The 23,461-nt window shown below is 28.7% G+C and overlaps 3 protein-coding genes and 1 long non-coding RNA gene across 9 annotated transcripts; all 4 read left to right on the forward strand.

Annotated features, from left to right (window-relative positions):
• The first annotated feature begins 83 nt into the window (after window positions 1-83).
• On the forward strand, window positions 84-3,254 carry LOC140666690 (uncharacterized). The gene is made up of 4 exons (XM_072894150.1): window positions 84-278; window positions 473-1,580; window positions 1,660-1,798; window positions 1,873-3,254. Exons 2-4 carry the CDS (start codon window positions 544-546, stop codon window positions 2,062-2,064), a joined length of 1,368 nt encoding a protein of 455 aa, XP_072750251.1. The 5' UTR covers window positions 84-278; window positions 473-543; the 3' UTR covers window positions 2,065-3,254.
• Window positions 2,946-8,089, forward strand: LOC140667227 (coiled-coil domain-containing protein 13). The gene is made up of 11 exons (XM_072894969.1): window positions 2,946-3,014; window positions 3,188-3,253; window positions 3,593-3,896; window positions 4,105-4,259; window positions 4,514-4,676; window positions 4,927-5,171; window positions 5,316-5,494; window positions 6,053-6,287; window positions 6,595-6,773; window positions 6,907-7,041; window positions 7,613-8,089. Exons 1-11 carry the CDS (start codon window positions 2,946-2,948, stop codon window positions 7,659-7,661), a joined length of 1,779 nt encoding a protein of 592 aa, XP_072751070.1. The 3' UTR covers window positions 7,662-8,089.
• A 1,235-nt stretch (window positions 8,090-9,324) lies between these two features.
• LOC140666691 (uncharacterized) lies at window positions 9,325-15,799 on the forward strand. The gene is made up of 3 exons (XR_012046818.1): window positions 9,325-9,512; window positions 14,513-14,875; window positions 15,448-15,799. It is a non-coding gene; the product is annotated as an uncharacterized lncRNA (long non-coding RNA).
• Window positions 15,800-18,518: 2,719 nt separating this feature from the next.
• Window positions 18,519-23,446, forward strand: LOC140666771 (fibroblast growth factor 1). Of its 6 annotated transcripts, none has more exons than XM_072894294.1 (5): window positions 18,519-18,675; window positions 20,073-20,310; window positions 22,217-22,410; window positions 22,595-22,698; window positions 23,181-23,446. In XM_072894294.1, exons 2-5 carry the CDS (start codon window positions 20,087-20,089, stop codon window positions 23,367-23,369), a joined length of 711 nt encoding a protein of 236 aa, XP_072750395.1. In that variant the 5' UTR covers window positions 18,519-18,675; window positions 20,073-20,086; the 3' UTR covers window positions 23,370-23,446. The 6 variants fall into 6 exon arrangements, with proteins under 6 accessions (XP_072750395.1, XP_072750396.1, XP_072750393.1 ...); XM_072894295.1 differs by having other exon boundaries at window positions 18,519-18,671; XM_072894292.1 differs by having other exon boundaries at window positions 18,520-18,675; window positions 20,070-20,310.
• The last annotated feature ends 15 nt before the right edge of the window (window positions 23,447-23,461 follow it).

The raw sequence follows: 23,461 nt of genomic DNA on the forward strand, positions 1-23,461 counted from the left end.
AATTTACGTCACGTACACTATAGATTTTCAGTACTGGCAGTGAATATCGGAACGCAGCCTATATATTATTACGTCTATGTCCATGACATAAGACGTGAATTTCTTTCGCTTTTCGCTCCATTCTTGCTCTTGCATCGCTTCTAGAGATTGCTGGATCGTTCCATTCCTTCTAACCCTAACCTTCTATTCGAGCACGTTGTTTGATACATAACCCTGGAGCATATCTAGCATAATCTTATAAGCTTGACTGAAAAATATCTTGAATTTTTACTAAAAAGGTAAGTTAAACATGTTATTCGAAATATTTAATAATATTTCATATGCGAAAGTAGATCTTCTCTATGTATGTCCGGCAATCAAAATTTTTATAAAAAGGTTATGTATTATATGTACATATATATATTAAATTAAAGACTAAATTTTGTAAAATATATTTAATTATAAGACTTAAATATGTTTTAATGCCTTTTAGGATTTAAATACGTATCAATCTACGTATTGATTACTCATCTTTACTTTACATTGCAAAATATAAATTTTCAAATGAAGGCTAAGGTAGACAAGAAAGGAAAGAAACGATCTCTCAGTGAGAGTTCTCTTTCTGTGAAGCCAGGTCTGAAGCAAGAGAATGTTACTGAACCCAAGAAAAGTCTGAAAAAGACCAAACTTGCCAGCTCAGTACAAAATGGAAGTTCTACAAATAAAGAGCAAATTCTCAAAAAGATGTACAAACAAAAAGAGAAACAGAAAGCAAAACCACAAGGACCATTAGCAAAGATAAAAACGGAAGAAGAAATTGAATTATCTATTGCTAAACCCAATGAAGAATCTACTAATAAAAAAGCGACAACAAAGGAAAAGAAATTAGTAAATTTGAAGAAGAAACAAGAAAAACGTGAATTACAAAAGAAAAGAAGGAATCGTTCTTTTAAAAATGCTGCATCCGTTACACTTAGCATAGAAAAGATAGAAGCAAAAATAGAAGAAATCAGAAACAGAGAAGTGTTGTCAAAAAGGGCAAAAAAAATTTTGACTGTACTTAATAGAAAGTTGAGATTGGAGAAAGGAGCAGATAAATCAGAGCAATTAAATATAACAGAAAAGAAAAATAAAAAAAATAAACAACAAATTGATACACTTGTGCAGATAGAACAAGTATCTAACAAGGATAAGAAAGATAAAATAAATGAAAAAGTTAAAATCAAACAGAAAATAGATGATCAAGATGACAGCGATATTATGAAAAATGAAGATGACGAGAATGAAAGTGACGAAGATCAGAGCAGTACTGAAAATGAAGAATCCATGGATGATGCAAATGAACAATTTGATGATGAAAGTGATGATGATGAAGAAGATGAAGAGACTGGGGTTGATGAAGAAGATGAAGAGGATGAAGATGATGAAGATGATGAAGAGGATGAAGATGATGAAGATGATGAAGATGATATAGATGACAAAGCAAAGATTTTAAACGTAAAACAGGAAGATGGAAAAAAGATGAAAAAACAAGCTACAGAATCTTTGGAACATCAGAAAAAAAATCGATTTGTTCTTTTTGTGGGAAATTTACCATTTGAGTAAGAGCATATATTCTTATATTTTAATATTTTTATTGTTTAATTTCTTAGATAAATTCTAATGATGTCTAATTTATAGTGTGACGGCAGACGAGCTCAAACAACATTTCTTGACCAAGGTTGATACAGTATCCAGCGTTAGGATCCCAGTTACAGGGGATACAAAAAAACCTCGTGGATTTGCGTATGTGGAGGTGACTAATAGTACAGATTTCAAGGTAAAAGCATTTTACGATACTCTTTATCACAATTTATTTGATGATTCTTACTGTTACTTTTGTACCTTTAACAGAAAGGACTCTCGCTACATCATACAGTCCTCAAAAAAAGACGGATTAATGTGCAAACATCCAATGATAACAAAAAGAATGTTGGTAAAAATGTTCCATTTGCCAAAAATAAGATACAAGCGTTTCAAAAAGCTAAAAAATTCACTAGTGGGTACCAGGGAAAGAAGAAACCTTTCTTGAAAAAGGAGAAATAATATTAAAGAATAAGAAACTTATAACACAATAAAAGTTATATAAAATAAATAAAATAGTTAACAAAGCGATTATATTTGCAAGCTGTTGTTAAGACATTTAGTATTATGAATGAAAAAGCAACTTTATAACAGAATTTTCATTATTAATTAGAAAGGGTTATTTTTTTCAAACGAATAATTTTTTATAGCTATTTTGGTTTCAAACGTAATCTGTTTCATATATATTATAATTATATTTTATATACATTTATCATATATATATATATATATATATATATATATATATATATATATATATATATATGTATGTATGTGTGTGTGTGTATTTATATATCAGTTATTGAGAAAGTTTTATCACATGAGAACGCGTATACGTATAATAAATATATAAATATTATTTATACGTCTATACATGAGAATTAATCACGCAACAAAAATCTTTTTTGGACTAATTACATATAATACCCTTGTAAATATATCGCAAAATTTATCAAACTTATAACTTACTATTGTAACTTAAATAATGCATCTTTAACTATAAACATGATCTTTATTATGTATGTGTAGAACAAACGAGTGCATATATTTGTAGAATAACATTCACATTTTTATTCAGTATGGACATTTTGACATTTATCATTGACAAACACCCGCTCAACGCACGCTGAATAAAATAAATCGTCACTGCTAATTTCGTATTAATTTCGTTTTATATCAGTAATGTATAATTCTGCATAAAAACAAAATTCTATTGGCAGAATTTTATTTTACAAACACAAACGGATGCAGTAATGCATGTGATAATATATTCGAGATTGTCATTTCACAAGTATAAATCAAATATTTTTTATTAAATACTTAATGTAAGAATAGCAGATGGTATGGCTAACAATAAGTTAGAATCAAATAATTTGCTTGATGATGAAGATGTATCATCAAAATTCGTAGAGGTATTTATACATTTTTTCTGGATATTTATATATGTATTTAATATCAATGGTTAATATGGGAGTTTCCAAATACGTAATAGACCTTTTAAATATACATATCGTCAATATTTTATTTTTCTCATTGCTCGTATTGTATATATTTTATTTTCTTTACATCTACGACATTTGTGCAGGCACAGTTTCCCGAACGTATCATATTCCCAAAAGAGTTAAATAAATTTTTACAAGATCGCATTAATGTAAGTACAATTCTGATATAATTCTGTACACGTAAAATCCCCAAAAAATTAATAGTAAAATAAAAATGTATTTGCCCTATAATGTGCTTATATATAGCTCTTCTATTTCTTATTACAATCTCTTGTATTATATATATTGCAAAGTTATAATATCACTAAAAAAAATATCGGAATAAAAAGGAGCAAAAATAATTTTTTGAATATAAATGTAGAATTCTCTCTCTTGTATAACGACATATATTTTATTTTTACAAACGTATTATAAAATGTTTAGTTTACTTTTATCCTGCAATTTATAGTTCAATATCGTGTTCAAACAATAATATATATATATGACAGGATTTAACGGCGGAGAATGAATGTTTGCGACAAGCGTTTGAGCAAGCCGAGGAGAAGTTGCATAAATTGTCACAAGAAAAAATAAATTTGCAAAATACAGTAGGGAAGCCAACCGAACAGGCCACGACAAAGTTAATCGAACTTGGCAAGAAATATAGAAATCAAACTGCCGAAGTAGAAATTTTAAAAACAAAATGTAAGAATTTAGAAGCTACTCTGGTCATCAAAAATGACGAGCTGGAGCGCCAAAAAGTAGAATTACAACAAATTCTCAAATCTGAAAAATATAAGAATTCCGACGATAGTAAGTTCATATTTTCTTCTCTTTTGCAAGCCTATATAGATAAATTGCAATTCTGAAATAAATTTTAGTTATATCCATCAAAAACTGTTTGAAAAAGATAGATATTAATTTTCTTTCCTTATATATATATATTTTATTTTAATTAGTAACTGACTTATATTACATGATTGTTTTATACATCTTATGTGTAATTGTAATGTCGAAAAAGATAGAAATCAAGATAACATAGAGGAAAAAGATTCGTCGAGTAAAGATGAACAAATTAAATGTTTGAAAAACAAGCTGCAAAGAGTACAAACAAAACTTTGTGAATCCAGAAACACATGTGCTGCTCTTCGGCAAGAGATTAATAAAGCACAAAAGGTATTTGTGTTCTTGTTGCTATATAAGTTTATTTAATATTAGATAAGTGATTAATTTTTACATAGAAAGAAAGAGCAACGTCAGTGTTCAATTATTTTTGTAAAAAATGATAAAAATTTTAAGATTTCTTTGTAGCTCGCAAAATTTATAATATTTATATAAAAATGCGAGGCATGTTATATTTATTTTTTATTACTTGATTGAAGATTTTAACTTTCTCTATATGGAGTTATCACTAAGAACACGAGTCTCAGTTATTATACAGTGAAGTGGGTGAAAATGTCAACATCAACACGCTTTCGAGTATACCGGGTAGTTGGCGTGGACGAGCTGAGCAAATTCGAAATCTACAACAGAAAGTGTCAGACCTGCAAATCAGATTATCTGAACATGAAAAATCGCAGAAGGAATCTTCCGGTAGGAGGAAAGAATTATAAAGTCTCGTCTATATTTAGATTGAATTTTTGTAATTACAATTATTTTTATTTTATTAATTATTTTGCTTAATTATTATTATTATTTTATATTATGCCTAATTTGTTCATATATATAGATTTATATTTATACTTAACGTTACATTACTTATGATTTGCACAATTTAATTGTATAATTGAGATTCTTATAATTGTAATTTATTTATTTTCTTGCAACCAAGCCATTTATTTAGTTGCTCTAGATCGACAAAATTTGGCAAATCTCCGAATTGTTGAAAAGGAAAGACGGCAACAGATCGACAATACAGCGAAGGAACTGAGACAAGCGGAAGTAGCGTTGGAGACTTCGAAAAGGAAGCTCGATGCATCCAAAGCGAGAATAAAAGTATTGGAACACGAACTAAATATCGCGAAGGGGAATATTGCGATTCTGAATGAAAAAAGATCTCACGATGATCGGCTGATCGACGCGCTTAATGTGAGTGATAGAAGAGATTTGATCTAATAAAGAATCAATTGTGCAAATAAGTGCCTATTTACTATGATAAAAAGATTTGTTCGTAGCACATAATATATTGTTGAAACTTTTCTAATGCATGGAAATGATATAATACGTTATCAGGAGCGATTAAAAATTGTCGAGGCAAGATATCAAGAGTGCGAAATAGAAGTGCAGAATAAAGAACATAAGATCGAAAGAGAAAATGCGAATATCAAGAATGAATTGCGAGCAACGCAATTGCATGTCGATCAGTTAAGCAGAAGATTGGAGGAACGCGAAATCGAGCTCGACAAGTTAAAGTCAGTACAAATCTCAGGAATAATATTATATATATATATGTGTATGTTATGTATTCTATATTATATACATAGAATAATAAAATGACTTTGTAATATATTTAATAATTTATATATTTATATATATAAATTATTTTACACATTACAAAATTATTTTTTATGTGTGTGCATATATATGTTTTATTTTAGTGTTCGAGAAATAAATTTAATTTCAGGCAGAAAGAGAAAGAGAGAAAGAGAGGCATTTATTTTTGCGAGGGGAAAATAAATAATTTTAGATTATGGATAAAATAAAACATATTTATATATGTATACACATATAAATATGTATATATATATATTTACATGTATATTTAGAGAATGAATTTGTAATGTGTAAAATAATTTGTAAATAAAATCATTCTAATTGCGATTTTAATCTGAATATTAGATGAGACTTTACGATTTTTTCTCCTACTGGAAAATTTTTTTGTATGTGATTTTTCATATTCGCATATATAATCTGATTTGCAGTCATACTATTTTAATAAATAAAATTATGTGCACATTCCTCAATTTTAGAAATGGCATTATGTCGGATGAACCTTTGAAGTGTCAAACCTCGCTTCGTTCAGATCTCCGGCCGAAACAAGAGTGCCAGATCAGTCTACTCACTAGTCCGCGAAATTTAGGCGAACCAAACGAATATATTACTTTGGCTTTAGCTGCCGAAGCCGAAAGGGTGAGACTATTAGAATTGGTAACTGTGCTCAATCAACGATTGGATAAGGAAAGAAACGAAGCAAATGCTCTTATAGTAAGCTATAAAATTCCGTATTGAATTTGTTAGAATATACTAGGATAATTTATTTGACGAAAAAACGCTCAAAATTTATAAAGATTTATTAATCTTTCTAATTAATATATTAAAATATATCTATGCAATAAAAAAATTTAACAAATTTATTTATTTTATAAGGAATAGATGAAATTTAATTGACAGAGTATTATTTGACTAATTGTTAAATGGATGTAAAGGAGTCGAAATTGTATTTAAAACTCTATATGAAAATTTTTGTAGATTTTTGTGTTGAAATTTCTTGAGTTTGATTGTTTATTTCAAGGAATTGCTGCATAAAGAAAAAAGTAAATGTGCAAAATTAGAGTCAAAGGTTCGGAATTTGGAGAAAGAAAGAGTAGGACTTGCTAAAGTGGATTCTGGATATAGAGCAAAATCTTATACAAAAATGTTGAATCTGAAACCGGAAGAAGAAATCGTTAATTCCGAAGAAATTCGTTTTAAGTAAGTTATATATGTTATGATTAAAAAATTTGCTATTTCTTTTTTTCAAATTCAAATACGATTTTTTTTATGAGGAAACGATGTGTCCTGGGCACTTTTTATCTGTCGTTCCCTATCTTTATGTTTGACATAGAATTGAATTATTAGAAGAGGAGTGTCTCGCCCTGAAGGCCAGATTAGATACTGTACAACAAGACAAAATCTCGGATCTTGCTATGTATAAACGAATGCTCGATCAAGCTCGGAAAATATTCAAAGATGCGTGCAGGTAAATCTTTAAATCACGTTCAAATTTAAATTTTCGTAAATAAAATAAATACACAAGCGAAATCTAAAATTCTGTTTAATAACATATTACGTACGTACGTGTGAATATGCATACATGAGTATACTTTTGCAAAAGACAATTAGCTAATCTCACGATTCCACTTTCCAATATGGCCTTCTAGGAATAGACTCTCGTGTAAGAAGTGCAAAGACGAGACTGAATATCTATTTTTAGATTTTCATGCATCGCTTCTATGAGATATATAACGTGTAAAATATATGTCAATTTTTTTTTCTATCGAATCACACAGCAATTGTTAAAAACTGTCATTATTTTTTAAAGTAATAGATAAAAAATATGTATTTAAAATCTATTATATAGTTATCCCTTAGCAAACACGATATTGCTGAGAAAATATTCGTTTTAAATAATACATCATTTTTTTCAACATTTATAAATTTTTCTCCCCAATGGTTTATATTTTTAATCAAAGTAATGTAAGACTAATTTAACTTTGATTTAATCAATTCTTTTCTGTTATCTTTCTAGAATCATACATATTTCTTTTTAGGAATAAATCGTCGGTCGCTGGTGGAAGTCGTTCTACAATAACTATTTAAAGAAGAAAGAAAGGAACGAGCCAGGAAATAAATTTCAGACTTTAATCTCAGACAGACCTATTTTTGCGGGAGAAAAAATAACTCTATATTACGGATAAAATAAAATATTCTTACACACGGCAGACGGGACAGTCGCTTGTGATCGGAATAGATGTAGTAGCAACAAAGCCGCGGCGCGTGGTGATGTAACTAGGACACGAGATAAGGTGCAACGCCTCCACGTAAACCCGCGTGACACCGTCGGAACAAAACTCACAGTTTTGTTTCCACCTCGTGCCTCGTTCCTCTCCATTCCCTCTTTACACCGCTTTGATGTTTACCTCAGCCAATTCGTTTACTCTCGCCATTGATATCGCGACGGCTGTAAATTCATCCCGCTTCTCGTTACTCAAGAGTAGAACGCGAGACGACTCTTAATCTTACGCTGGAATCTAGTAGGGAGTTTAAAAGTTTCCGACGATAATGCGTCCTCAAGAGCGTTCAAATAGGGTTATATATATATATATATATATATATATATATATATATATATATATATATATATATCGCGATACGATATAAATAGTAAAATGAAAAAATTCCACATACATGTTATATATACATACATGTGCCTATATTTTTATATAAGACACTTTATAACGTGTTATATTCGTATGTATATATGCTTATTCTATATATCTACAAAACAAATAAAATTGTATATCTAAAAAGTTGTTCATGAACAAGAATCAATCATTTTGTACGCCTACATTTTGATTTTTATGTGTGTTTATCAAATATGCAATTTGTCATATATTCTAGATTTGTAAGATAGTACCGTGTGTTTCAAAAGTTAAATCGTTCATTGAATCGCTAAAGTTTCTGATGTTCTATTTAGCATTGTATAGTTATAACTACATTTCCTCTACATCAGAGAGAAAGAGAGAATATCCATTTTACATAACGTTCCATCAATAGCAATACACACATGCCTACAAAATGTATTCTACTATTTTGATCGCCAAGTTCCATCATCGTCTTAATAATTCCTGTTCTTGTACAATTGAATTCTTGTTTTTGTAAGATGATTAATACTCAAAAGTGTATAGGTATTTGATTTTCTTATATAATCAATTTCTTTATAATACATTTAAATTTTCAAAAATTTATAATATACATTTTTTATACATTTCAAATAATCACAGAAGTTAAAGCCGTGTTAATTTATTGTTATTGTCGTAAACGTTTTCAAGTGAGTATTTAAATGTTATCTAATTTATGACTTTTAATTTGAATGACTATTCAAGATCAAACACACATTTTCCTCTCTTGTTTGATATTATATTATAAAGCATTACAAATAAAAGATTAAAATTTAAATAAAAATATTAGAAAAGTAGATACCTTGGCATATTTCTGAAGGATAAAAGTATCGTTAAACCGACTCCAAATACCGGATGTATATCGGCGAATAGCGGGTGGCGCTTCACAAGAACTTTTCGTCACCGTCATCGTCGTCGTCGAGCGAGCTGGGCGTGTTTCCGATGGTGCTTAAGCTCGCTGCCGACAGGTGTGGACTTTACAGGTGTTGGACCTCCTGGCTGATAAGGAACGCACCCGTGACGTCGGCGCGGGTAGAGTATATGAGTCGACGCCGTGGGATGTCCACGTCACTCGTTCTTGAACCTTCTCCGTCCGTTCATTCCGTCAAGTCGTTCGCCGCGAATTTTTTCACCATATCGTCGACCGCGATCAACACCCTGGCACCTCGCGCCGATCATCATCATCATCATCCGGAGGTTCGCCGGAAACCGGGGGGATCCGCGGACCCCGCGGTGATTGATTCTGCGGTTCCATCAGTTTTTTCTTCAGGTAAGCTAAATGGATTGCGTCAGTGATCCATCATTGGAATCGGGTATCGGAACGGATGGCGCCAACGACCTAATCAAAGCAAAGTTTATCAAAGCGAATGGACGAACAATACATTTAACAATATATTTAAAAACTATTCTAATTTTCTATTCACGCATTTTTTTCATAATGACTTTCATAAGTCTTAGATTTCTCTGTGGTTTGAAAAGTATGAGAGGATGAAGATAGATATCAATCGGTATATACATCGATACGATAAGCCCTCCAATTGACCTTCAGTTTTATCGTTAAGTCTCATGGGTTTACAAGATCGGTACTCTCTTTTTTTTCTGGAAATAAATTTTCTCACTTGCTCCGTATTCGTCTTTTCATGTGCAAATTCAAGGAACAATCGTGCGTTCGGGGCAATATGAAACGTACGCTCCACTTTCATTACGTAACACGCAAGACCGTCACTAATATTCATCAGTCTATGGAGATGATAATTTCGAGATATGTGCATGTTAACCCTAACAATGCCGAAATATTTTTTTACCAGAACCGGTTAATTGCGACTGATTTAATATTCGATGATGTACAAGTAAAAAAAAAAAGAGATAACTTTACGACAATTATTGCGGTTCTATTGTTATAATTATTTATTGTATATCAATTGAGAAATTAAATTAATTATACTTAATTAGTCAGATTACCTACTAATTTCTTGTTTTGTTAGTTAAAAATAAACAGGATTTCGAAAGGATACTAAGATAAACTTTAAGAAAACTTTAATCATAGATATTAAAAAAATTATTATTTCTGATTTTGTATATTTGCGTAAAATGTTATTTTTATCTTTTAAATTAGATTCGAAGTAGTATCACTCTTTTTCTCTGTAGTACTGTTAGACATTAGCGATATTTGCCAATAAAAGAGCAAAAACTACTAACGAATAATTAACTCGGTTTTCGTCAATAATAATTTGCTTAATTGATATAATACTTATTGAAATCAAAATTCAGATCAAATATTTATATATTGCTGCTTGACAATTACAAATTAAATTCTAATTTATTAGCGAGCATTTAATTCCATATCTATTGCTCATTTAAAGTTTCTCAAAATACAACCAAAAATTTTTTGTGTCATGTAAATAAAACTTGAAATCATTTATAATAGACAGACAAATACGAAAAAAATGATAGGAAATATTAAAATCGTATGGAATACATTTACAAAAAATATATAACAACATTATTTAGTGCTAAATGTAATATAAAATATATAGCTTAAACTAAAATATTTTAATGTCTTAATATATGTATAACTGTCATATTCTATTTAACTAATAAATAATAATTTTAACAATTCTTCTGTGATATAAAAATTATTATTATATTCATGTTAAAAAATGTACCACTTGAAGCCACTAACAGTAAGCTGCACTTCGTTTTTCTTATTTTTATAGAGGATTGCATATGCATGTATATATATATGTATATATATTGCCTATATTAAAAAATTAATTATATATACATATACATATTGATAAAATAGAATAAATTGTTTATTAAAAAAACTTATATGTTCAAAGAAGAAAAAAATTCGCTTTCTGTTGGTTTCAGTCTATGACAAATTATTATGATTTAATGACTCGTTAATATTCGATGAAGGCGATGTCAATATGATTGATAATGCCTATGTAACATTAATAGGCAAAGGCTTTCCATTAAAGTATCAAAATTATTAGATAATCAATTCAGATAATTAATAAATTTTTAACAGTCTTGACTTGACGCAAGAGCTCTATTATAAAAACTTCGCGATAAGCATAAAAAAATTATTGCATATCATAAATTTACAATATTATGAAATATGAAGAAAATGAAAAATCTATATCTTTTGACTTTTCAAATAATGTAAATTAAATGAACAAAGAATATAATATAATTTCTTTTCTTTCATAATTGTATTTGGACTTTTTACGATATTTTTAATAATAAAATATCAATTAATAATTTTGAAATAATCGAATTGAAATAGAGATATAATTAAATCTTTTGCAAAACATATTTCACGTGTTATACGTTTTATCAAAATAAAAAAAAATTTAAATTGTATATTAATAATTTTTCTCTTATATATTTATAATTTTTCTTATATATAAATTCTTTACATTCTAAAGTTAAATATCTTATAACATAATAACCATCACAGGACGTATAATAAAGTCGACTATTCGTTAAAGTAATTAAATATTTGAATTAAGCATTTTGTAGAAAATTCTGAAAGATTCCTGTATTTATACAGAGTTCTTTTGAAAAACATTTAATTATTTTGCTTCGTTATTCGCGATTAGACTCTTATTGCCCGTAATTGCCATTTGATATTAATAGCATCTAAAGAGTTATGTTTGATTTAGCTACCAAATTAAAAAGAGTGTACGTAAAATAGAATTATATAGTACATAATATATTAGAAAACATATTTATTTTAATCTTTGAAAATATAGGAGATTTTTAATATATTTTAACAATAATATCTGTTATGTTTTATGCTTGATAAAAAGATTTTCAATCTATATAATTTTGTTACAAAGTATTCATGTAATATTTCAAATTATTGATAAAATACCATAAAATATGAAGTTATAAAAATACATTTATAATAATAAAAATTAATCATTTTTTTTTCATAAAATGTGAGAAAAATATCTACTGCCTGTTTATGGTACTATATAAGTAATGTTACATTATCAAGGATATTATTGATATAAATAATTATTACAATTATATATATATAACAAATATCAATATAATCTAATAAGTATATTGAGAAAACATTAATACATATATCAAGAGTCTAATCACGGATGACGATGCAAAATAATTAAATGTTTTTTAAAAGAACTCTGTAAAATACAGGAATCTTTCAGAAATTTTGTACAAAATGCTTAATTAAAATATTTAATTACTTTAACGAATAGACTCGTATTAAGCCGTGGTTATTTAATGTTGATAACTAAAGTTTTTCAAATAATACACAAATAATATATAGCCAATATACATATATCTTAATTGTTGGTTTAATTACTTATCAGTTTTTAGATTTTTTTTCTATAAATTGCAAAGCGAATGTTTTTACCGTAAATAGAACAAGTGCGACGTAATTCACATTATCGAGTTGTTTCATTTTACTTCTTTTATCTTGTAGTGGGACAGTTTTACGGCAGTCTTTGCGAGTCTTCTCAAAAATAATTCGTCAGTGAAGATAAGATTTCGTCGTGAACACTCGCATAAGATTAGTTGCATAGAATATTACATCATCAATTGAAAATTTCAACTGTGATCGTCTTGTATCAATTATAAAATCGTTTCAATAATATCGCGTCGAGATACCTACATAGTAATGCGTCTGCTAATTGTTTGCTCATTAATTTAATACAGGTGATTCAATTCAATTATGCTTAATTATGTCTAATGTTTACAAATTAACATTCGGAAATCGCAAACACTCATATTAGGATAGTCTGTATGGCTTATATTTTGTTGGAAAAAAAAATGCGACACATGATCTCGTGCTTCATAATAGAAAAATATTGTCCACCACAAGCGACGAGAAGAAAAAATATGCCAACTGCGGATGAACTAAAATCGATTACATAATGCAAGCGTGTAAACTACCGGAGAAGACGTGCAGCCACTTGTAAATTAACGCGGTTGTAATTAATGCAGACTGCTGGCAATTGCGACCGCAAAATATGTATCCCGGTGAGCGAAAACGCTACGTGAGAACGAAATTTATTAAAATTTACTACTCGGGAATTATATTGCCGAGGATTTTCGGTAATAACGAAGCGACTCGCTTCGTTATCGCCTTATCACATCGTTCGCTGATAAGGTGCAATCGCGGCTCTCAAAGACGATACCTCGTAGGATTCATCGCATGTTTATCAAGTAATAGAAAACACGGCCTAACAACGTTCTAAACTGTGAACGTTATAGTAATAGTTAGTTAATTTCAAGAGACGAAATATTAGATATACTTTTTCCATTTAGAAATTTTTTATGTTTTATATATAAGAAATATATTCGTACTTAAAATTAGTAATATTCAAATCGGCTTTCCATACTTATAAAAAAATTAATTATACCTAAATTTTTTCTTCCAAGGTATTCTTATTTCACAGAATAGTAAAATCTCATAGTTTATAACATCATTTTATATCGTTATCAGAGAGCATTTTATTCACATCTTATACTATTTTACATTATATATAAACCATTTTTATTATAAAAATTATTTCAACGCTAAAAAAATTAATTATATATAACCAACTCAACCATATTTCTGCATGTAAACTAATCTAAAAATAAGAAAAAACGCGTTAAAAATATAAAAATGCTCTTTAAAATCCCGGTCAAATTTCAATACTTTTCGCGTTGCAATTGCCGAATCGACGACTGTTTAAGCAGTTGCTTGTAACCGCGGTGGAAATGTCATCTGAGTAAATAGAACGCAGAACGATCTTGCTCCATCGGGAATGTCGTCGCGACATTCGTTTATGTCGTACAGGTTTGTACATGGATTAGTTGAAACACGTTAATTACGGGTGACGCGAAGTTGGCACGTCTTCAGAATCTTACGAGCATCGAATATTAACAACCTTGCAATTTCATTGCCCACAAAGAAAAAGCTAAGAGCGTAAAAAACAATATGGGTTTCGTTCTTTTATATATATATAAAAAAATGCATTATGTATAGTATCATTGTTATCACAATATAAATTATTTGTAATTATGATTCAAATTTTATGGCATTTAAATTTTTAACACCAAAATCGTACGGATTCTTGAATTATTATAAGATGAAAAACAATATCGAAAACATTAAAAGCACATACACACTCACACACATAAATTACTACAAAAAAATCTTATATCTTTTATATTAAATTTTTGCGTCTCGATAAAAAAAATGTCATGAAAAAAGAGCGCATTTAATTCGACGATTAATTTTAGGGGGCACCGAACTGTTTGCAATTTCTCATACTTCGCGGCATTGTTGGTTGGCCAAAAGGATGTGTTAACAAGCCGTGGCACGAGCTGGTAGCAAAGCAGTTATGTTTGCGGTGCAATCAGATGGCGGCGCTAAAGAGGAAGAGACTCCTCGCACCTTCCTGATAACAAGTCATGCCGCTAAGTTGGAGCAGCCACACTTTTGCGTGAGGAGCTACCTCCTTCCTTGAGTCGAGATTGCGGACCAGCTATAATAGTAGCAGGTCGCTAACAATCGCTGGTACATTACAAATGAGGCAGAAATGATGAGCTTTGCAAATGAAAGTGGACACTCATTTGCATAACAGATATATTGCAGCGTGATATGTACGTATATTTTCATTGAATTTTAACAATATTACCATTAAAAAATTGAATTAAAGAACACAAGTTTATAATAAAACACTCATCAAGCATATGAAAAATTATAATTAAATGACTTAAAAAAAATTATAAGATGACTTAAAAGAACAAAGGTATATACATATATATATGATAATGTTTTGATAGATTAGAGGATTAGGAAAAACAGAATCTAGAGAAAGAAAGAGAGCTGAGAATTGAAAGTTGCCGGTTGAGAACTGCAAAAGCTGAAAATCTTTAAATATATTCTGTAAAAACAAAGATTATCTCCAAACATTTTATTTTTAGAACTGTCGAGAATTTTGCTTCTGAAAAATGACATTCAAAAAGTATATAACTTCCTGAAAAATATACATTCAGTATTATATTATTATTATATTATTATTATTTTATTATATTATCATATTACTATATTACTGATAAACTCTTAATTCTTATTTTTTTAATTTTTTTACTTTGTTCAAAAATTATTAATATTATAAAATAACTATAAATATTTCAGAAAAACTGAACTGGATCATTCTTTTTTATACCAGGTTAAAATCTTGCTGATGAGGTTACTCAGGGCTCTCGTCTTACAACACCATGGTATTGCGTATAATGACTTTCGCTGATAACAGTTATCGCGCAAAATTTATTGAACCTAGTGAATAGACTTTTTTCTTCAAGGAAGTTTCTTTCGCATATTATCTAAGAAGTGAGCGATACTTAAGTATAACTCTCTCTGTCTAAAAATTAAAAAAAAATATATATATAAAATATGTAACTATTTGAATATTTAAGGAGCATTCTGTAGATACTCTCTTTCTCTCTTGTCCTATTTCATATTTATAATATTTATTATGTTATATTATAATATTATATATATATATTTATATTTATTATATATATATATAAGTCATATAATATTAATATGTTATAATCTTTCTATATTATCATAGAAATATTAATAAAATGGAAATGGAAGAAAATTCTAACCCGAAGGATAAAGCGTTCGCTATGAAGAGAGCTATCCATCGACAGTATGGTAATGATAGACACTGTCATGGAGTTGCTCTCTTTGTGGACGCCGCTTGATTCAACGCTTCAACGAATTTATGCATTCTTACGAGCATAATCTACAAGGAGGAAATTGGGTTTTGATGTATTTATGCATTGATTATCTTGATTCCAATAATTTTTTCTAATTTATACATATAGAAAAGGACGTTACATATATGCACATTTTATATATATATATTTCATATTATAAATAATGACATATTAAAAGCGTCTTTTATAGCATACACAGAGAGAACGATTTGTTTGAATAATTTGTTTGGATTTATTTATTTTAGTCAACATTATGTCATATGAAACATTATCTTTATTAATTGAAAAAAAGTATTATTTCATTGAATTAAATAATATTATATGATACATGTTATTTTAAAAATCTAATAATGTTATTAGTTTCTTGAAATAAATAGCTTTTTTCGACTATTTCAAGCATAAATTTTATTAAATCTAAAGAAATTTTTTTCTCTGTGTATGCAAAAATATTCCATAATAGAAAATTTCATAATTTATTTCATATTTCTATCTTTAATATTTAATCTCTATGTTCAAGAATTAACATAAAAAATATTTTTTTCTTTCATACATGTAAATGCTTGAAAATTTCCTTTGTTAATTTGCACGCTATATTATTTTTTTATTGCATAATTTATGAGCTGTATTATAAATTCTACATTATTATTATATTATAGATTCTCTAAAAAGATTTTATATTAAAATATATCATATATGCATATATATGCAGTGGCGATATGTACGAATGTAACATATGTATAGAAAATCGTGAACAATACTAAATTTATTAGTTGAATGAAGCTGTTTAAAGTTTTGCGAACTGTATGTGTTTTGTAATTATTATAGTCACTTTGATGATTACAGATTTATGCATTGAGAAAAAAAAGTCGTTAACTTAACTAAATGCGTTTAGTTAACGACTTTTTTTTCTCAGTGTGGAAATTAAGCTGTTTTACGTAAAAATTGCGTGATCTATAATTAAAACTGATTAACTACTTCACGGTCATGCAGCGAAAATTGCGTGACACTTTATAAAGAATTAATGCTACCACTTATGTACTTTATTATTCCGCTGTGTTTCAATAGTGCCGTATGCTGTGCTAGAGCTTGATCGTTATTAGTTGTACGAATAGTGTATCGAAGTACCTTGTACTCAATCGATAGCCATAACATTCCTTGCAGATATAACTACGAACATAGAACAGTGAACTCCGGAGGACGACGACCTTATAGTTGATTAAAACAGCGCAACCATTGACATTAGAATCATGAGACGACATGTTTTGTGTCATAAATTTACCAGGAATAAAATTTTTTGTGATGTTATTATGATTTTAATATATACATGTCAATAGTTGAATAAATTTCAGAAACTTAAACTAAAATATTATGATTTAATAATTATATTTTCTTTTTAATTTCAAGTTAGCCGAAATTTAATGCTTAAAAGAATTTCAGGAATTGTTAACATTAATTCTTCTCGTCTATCTTGCAGACAATATATAGAAAATATATATATATATATAAAGAAATAGTAGAAAATATGTACAATAAATATGTACCCAAAAAGTTTATAAAGTTTCGGATATCAAATTGATTACTATCAATTATATATAAAGCATTCTCAAAATAATTCAATATAATTTAAGATATTTACTATATCAAAAAAATATTGTAGATTGACTTAAAATGCTTTAAACAATCCTTACTTTTTATCATCTATAGAATTGTGATTATACCTGCTTCGCCATCTGTAAATATCAATAGAAAGTGCAAAGAAAATATCTAATAATGATACGAATTTGTCATGATCTAAAAAATATTACTTTAAAATATCCCAAACTTAATACATTTGTTTTATACTATGTCTAATATATGCAAAAAATAATATTACTAATATTTTGTATTATCAAAATACTGCTGGTAAATTAGAATACTGCAATTTTGTATGGATATTATATACATTGTAAAAAACAATATATATATATATATATATATATATATATATATATATATATGTACGTATGGATGTATGAATGTATATATAAAAAGAGAGAGAGAGAAAATATTCCAAACAAATTATCATAATATATATTATATACATTTTTTATACGTATAAAATAAACAGATAATTAATTTATTGCAACAAAAAGTTTAAAGATTTAATAATTTAATAGGATAAATTGTAAAAAGAGAAGAATTATTGATATGTTATATATATATATATATATATAACATATCAATAATTCTTTTGTTATATGTATGTGTGTATATATATATATATATATATATATATATATATATATATATCTATACATAATAAAAAATTCGAATCAATAGCTTCGAAATAAAATCAATAAATTCTTATCAATAGTTTCATTCAAGGTTAAATCGTGAGCAAAGTATATAATTAAAAAAGATTAAAGGTCTCAAGAAAAAACTATAATTAAAATACTATCTCCAGAATGATACGTCTAATGATTAATAGTGGCTCTTTAAAGAGGGTTTTAAAAAAGATGCGCGTGCATGCGCTTGAAGGCATGCTCCATTTTTAAATCGTTCCACCAGGAATCTGCAGACCGCCGACGTCGACGGCGGTGACTGTCAGTAGGCCGGCGTCATGTCTACTATTATTCGACGAGCCATCGGAGAATCGGGCTCAGTCGCGTGATAAACGTGGAACATCCAGGTAGGTGGGTACCTGCACAATCATCAAAGCTTGACGCATCCTCGTGCGCGCGGAAGAAAGCTGCTTTTTTCATTGGATCTATCTAAAGTGTTGTGTGACCGAGAAAAAAATCATTTTCTACTCTATCCTCGATTATGTGAACAAAGTTTGACAGAAATTATTCTTCAATCTTAATTTTTCTACCTAATTTTTCAAAATATTTTATACAACACACATATGTGTATGTGTACATGTGCGAAGAGAATATAATATATTTGATATGTTTGTTTTTTTTTTATAAATAATAGGATGTATCATTTGCTGTAAATAATTAGTGCGCATATTACTGTTAATGTGTCAAGTTCAATGAAGACATGTTAATAAGTGCAGTATTATTATATATCTCTGAATAATTGCTTTTTGAATTCATTGCGTTTAATTCGCTTGACGTATTTCTGCTCTTATTAAATTAGTTTAACGTTATTGATGCGTAAGTACGCCTCGATACACAATTATCTACACACTCGATACGCATGGCCACTAGTAGACCGAGACCACCGTTAAATCTCGAACATAATGCTCACTTCTGCTCTGAATAAAAAAATTTCGCACGCGTGGGTGCTTCCCAACATTCAGATAGAGATTTCACTTATTATCTCAAAGAATCTTTTTCTCCAGAGATGTCAGAATACAACACTATTCCAGAGTGTTAAAACTGGCTTGATTTTGTTATAACGTATAATTAAATTGTTTTTATCAAAAGTATTCATTAAAGATAAATTATCAAAAAGATTCATATAAAAAACGAGTTATATAAAATAATAAAAGAAAAACAAAAAATATTTATGCAAATTTCACAATTCTAGCATTTGAATTAATATAAAATATAATTATTAAAATATAACTACTAATATAAAAATATAGCTACATATTATCAGATATATTAAGAAATACAACAAAATACGCAGTAAAATTGTAATAGAAATATTTATAATATTGGATAATTAACATTATTGGGTGAATTAACAAAAATAATTAAATGTGATTTCGTTGATAAATCAACATTCGTATAGTAATTTTATAGTAATTTTTGTATAAAAATCATTATATAAATTTCGTCCCCTGTGATGTATGTAATGATTGATTTCATGATTATAAAAGTTTTATTTTTTAAAACGTGTAATTGTCCTTACTGACTTTGACATTGAAAATGTAAATTTGTACGTTTGTTACAGTCGACGTATAATCTAAGAGCTCATAAATATACATTTATTATGATCCATAGTTACATCTCACGCTTAGCCGCAAATGTGGCTATCATGATTCTTGGTCAATGACAACCGCATTGAATGCGTAAATCAGATGGCCACATTTAGTACCAAATGTGCGGTGTAAATATGTGTCCGTAAATTTATGCAGCAGCAAGGAAACCAAAAATGAGTTTGCGCTGGATTCACGAGAATCTAGAACCACCAACATGCGACGAGGAATGCAGCGATATCGACGATAGTTGTAGCAACGATAGCTATGATACGGAACTATCCCTTCAGGAAGACGACGACATAACGGAAAATGGGGGAGAAAAGACCACTCGCGGTATCCGAAAGAAGAGGGAAACTAGAAGACCTCCGACCACGACCGTCACCTTTGATGAGAACGGGTATAATTATCTGGATATATAATTAAATCGAGAATATCACACACATACAATTAATGATTTTTATTTTCATTTAAGAGCGTAATTAAAAAATATCTTAATGTAAAATGCGCGAAAATTATTATCTGACCCACAAAGAATAATTAACTTTAATACATCTCTCTTGCATTTCATCTACGAATCTCCTGGAAACGTGTAATTCGCGTAGATGGACGGATTAGCATAATTAATGGGACAAGGTAAAATGTCTAGCTGTCACTGGATACACGGCAAATACGTTTGTCTACCTAGTCGCCCTCCAACGTTATAACGTACATTCATTGATCACTTGACTCGATTAACTTTCTGCTCTATATCGCCACAGGGTCAGCAGATGCATTAGGCGTAGTTTGTGTTATTAACAGTATCAAACGAGTATAGTGTCGTATGTGATATCACGATAATTTCCCGTGAATTCAGGAACGTTTTCACTATAACATGACGTGCGAAATTATGATTGACATTCTAACGAATTTGGCGAAATGCAATTTGCACCACTCGAATAGAAACGAAATTTCATTCCGTTCACAAAAAGGAGTTATCTTTATTTTTATCTTCCTATTAGAAAAAAAATTTTGCATTGCATAAAGAAATATTTTAGAACATCTAAATAATATAACTAAGAAATAAAGATAATATTATAATATTATAATTAATTTGATAATAACCTGATGCTAATACATGTACTTTAATATAATAGATAATATCTCTCTCTAATAAAATATCTTAGAAAATATAGTAATAAATAAGAGAAACATAGCAATAAATAAAGACCAAAAAATGCTATGAAAACTAATAAATTAAATTTTTTGTTTGTAAATTGTATATTGTTGAAGATCTTTAAAAAAAAATTTATAGAAATTCATTCTGTCTTTGAACAAAATTTGGTACATTTAATTATAAATTACATTTTCTGATAAATAAAATAAAAATAAAAAATAAAATAGCTTCGTTTGCGAATATAACGTTTATTTTCTCGTAAAAATAAATTTTGTTTACACAGGTTTATTGGGAACGGCTTGTATACGAAGCCATATAAAATTAGCCATTTTAATGCTTTATCTTTCTGATGGCGGCCAAACTGTTCGCGTAACTCTCTCACACAAAGCCTATTGACATTTCGTTTCCTCTCCTCGAGAATCAGTTTAAAATTAACGAAGTGCACAAGAGCGTTTACAGTATAGAGTGTGATGCGCTTCATTCACGAGGCTTGCTGACCTGAAAAACCAGCTGACCTATATATTTTCCAGCATCTATATTACGGTGTGAACACCCTTCATGAAGGCAAAGATAATTCTAACATGACTGACAGTTTAAAAGACACAATAGACTTAAAGTTTCGAAAAAAAATATCTTTCATATATAATGAAATATTGATTTAGTTTTAAGCTATTATTTTAAACTATTATTTTTCGCGGATTGTGTTATTATAAGTGAAAGACTATTACAATTTCTTTTTATTCTATAAGTATACTATTTTAAAAGCACGATAATCTTTTATCTTTCTTCTAATTTTGTTTTCCTATTGTAATTACAGAACTAATTTGCGATACCGTTAATGTTCTTAATTAGCACAATCTTTATAGCTCTTATATAATTTTGTTTTTATATATGTATGTGTGTGATTTCATATACACACTCATAAACAGACATATATTTTTTCCTATTTTTTATTTATTAGTTGCAGTTGTTTAAATTATTTAAATTATTGTTTCGATTTGTATTATTTTTCTATTGCATTATTTGTGCGTGTTAATCTTTAGGTGACTCTTTTTGTATAAAAAAATTCTTTCTCTCTTCCTTTCTTTCTCTTTTACATAACATATAACTATATGCATAGATATTTATGGATATGTGATTGTAATTATAGAACGCCACGTAACGTCGAACGCAACTCTAAATCACGCAAATACACGCCATACGTAATATGGGATCCCCGACAACCAGCGAAAAATCCGGTCTATAATTGTCGGATAATAAAATTGTACTGCCGAACAGGGTATCATCTGGCAATTACACCGTCAGGACGAGTCCGAGGATTATCTGACAACAAGGAGTCGCACGGTAGTTCTATTATTGTTATGAAATGTTACCCACGAAGTAATGACGATAAATATAATATTGTAAAATAAAGTTCCAGATATGTTATATATGTCATAACTACTATTTATAATTATAATAATTATTATTACTTATTATTATTAACATTATTTTATTATTATTTTTGTGAGAGCTTATATTTTTGCAGCTTTGCTTCACGTGACGCCGGTATCTTTCGGCGTTATTAGAATACAAAGTATCGAAACGAGACTTTATTTGGCATTTAATAAAAAAGGACATTTATATGGAGAGGTAAGATATAGATATAAAATATAGAGAGAAAAAAACATATTGTCTATATAAGTGTAGTGCGAAATGCCTTTCTACGAATTATTATGAAAAGAGCTTTTAACTACCAAGAAAAATAGAGCGTAACACGTTGTGCAATCTACATCCGGAAAGTTTATATACATGTAGCATCCTGCCGTGGGTAAAATTCTACACAATCCTATAAAATTATCTCAATGAGTCTATTCAACCTAATTCTCACAATAATTTTGAGCAAGAGACTAATTCTATTTAATAATAAAAATATAATAATCATTATAATTATTAATTTAATAGTTATAAAATTATTTAAAAAAAAATTCTTTTTGTTGGATAATAAAAATTATTTAAATATAATCTCCATCTAGTTGATAAATCACATCTTCAAATATTTATTAATAAAAATTTGAGAATGATTTTAAAATTGATTATAAATCTGATGTGTTTCTTATAAATCTTGATTTCAGATAAATATGACTAATGATAATACCGAATGGGAACAATGGAGTATCGGTTCCTACGATGCTTTTCGATCACGTAAATACGTGCATTACGGATGGTGGATAGGGATAAAGAAGAACGGACGAGCAAAGCCGGGACCAAAAACATCTTGGGGACAAAAAGCAATACAATTTTCAGCTATTCAAGAGGATTAATCAGAAAGTTTTAGCACACACAGGCATGCTTCTCTTATAATTTATTCATTCTAAACTAATTGTCCGGAAAAGGAACTCAGAAGGAAATTAAC

This window comes from Anoplolepis gracilipes, chromosome 6 (genome assembly GCF_047496725.1).
Source record: "Anoplolepis gracilipes chromosome 6, ASM4749672v1, whole genome shotgun sequence".
NCBI classification, from domain to species: Eukaryota; Metazoa; Arthropoda; class Insecta; order Hymenoptera; family Formicidae; genus Anoplolepis; species Anoplolepis gracilipes.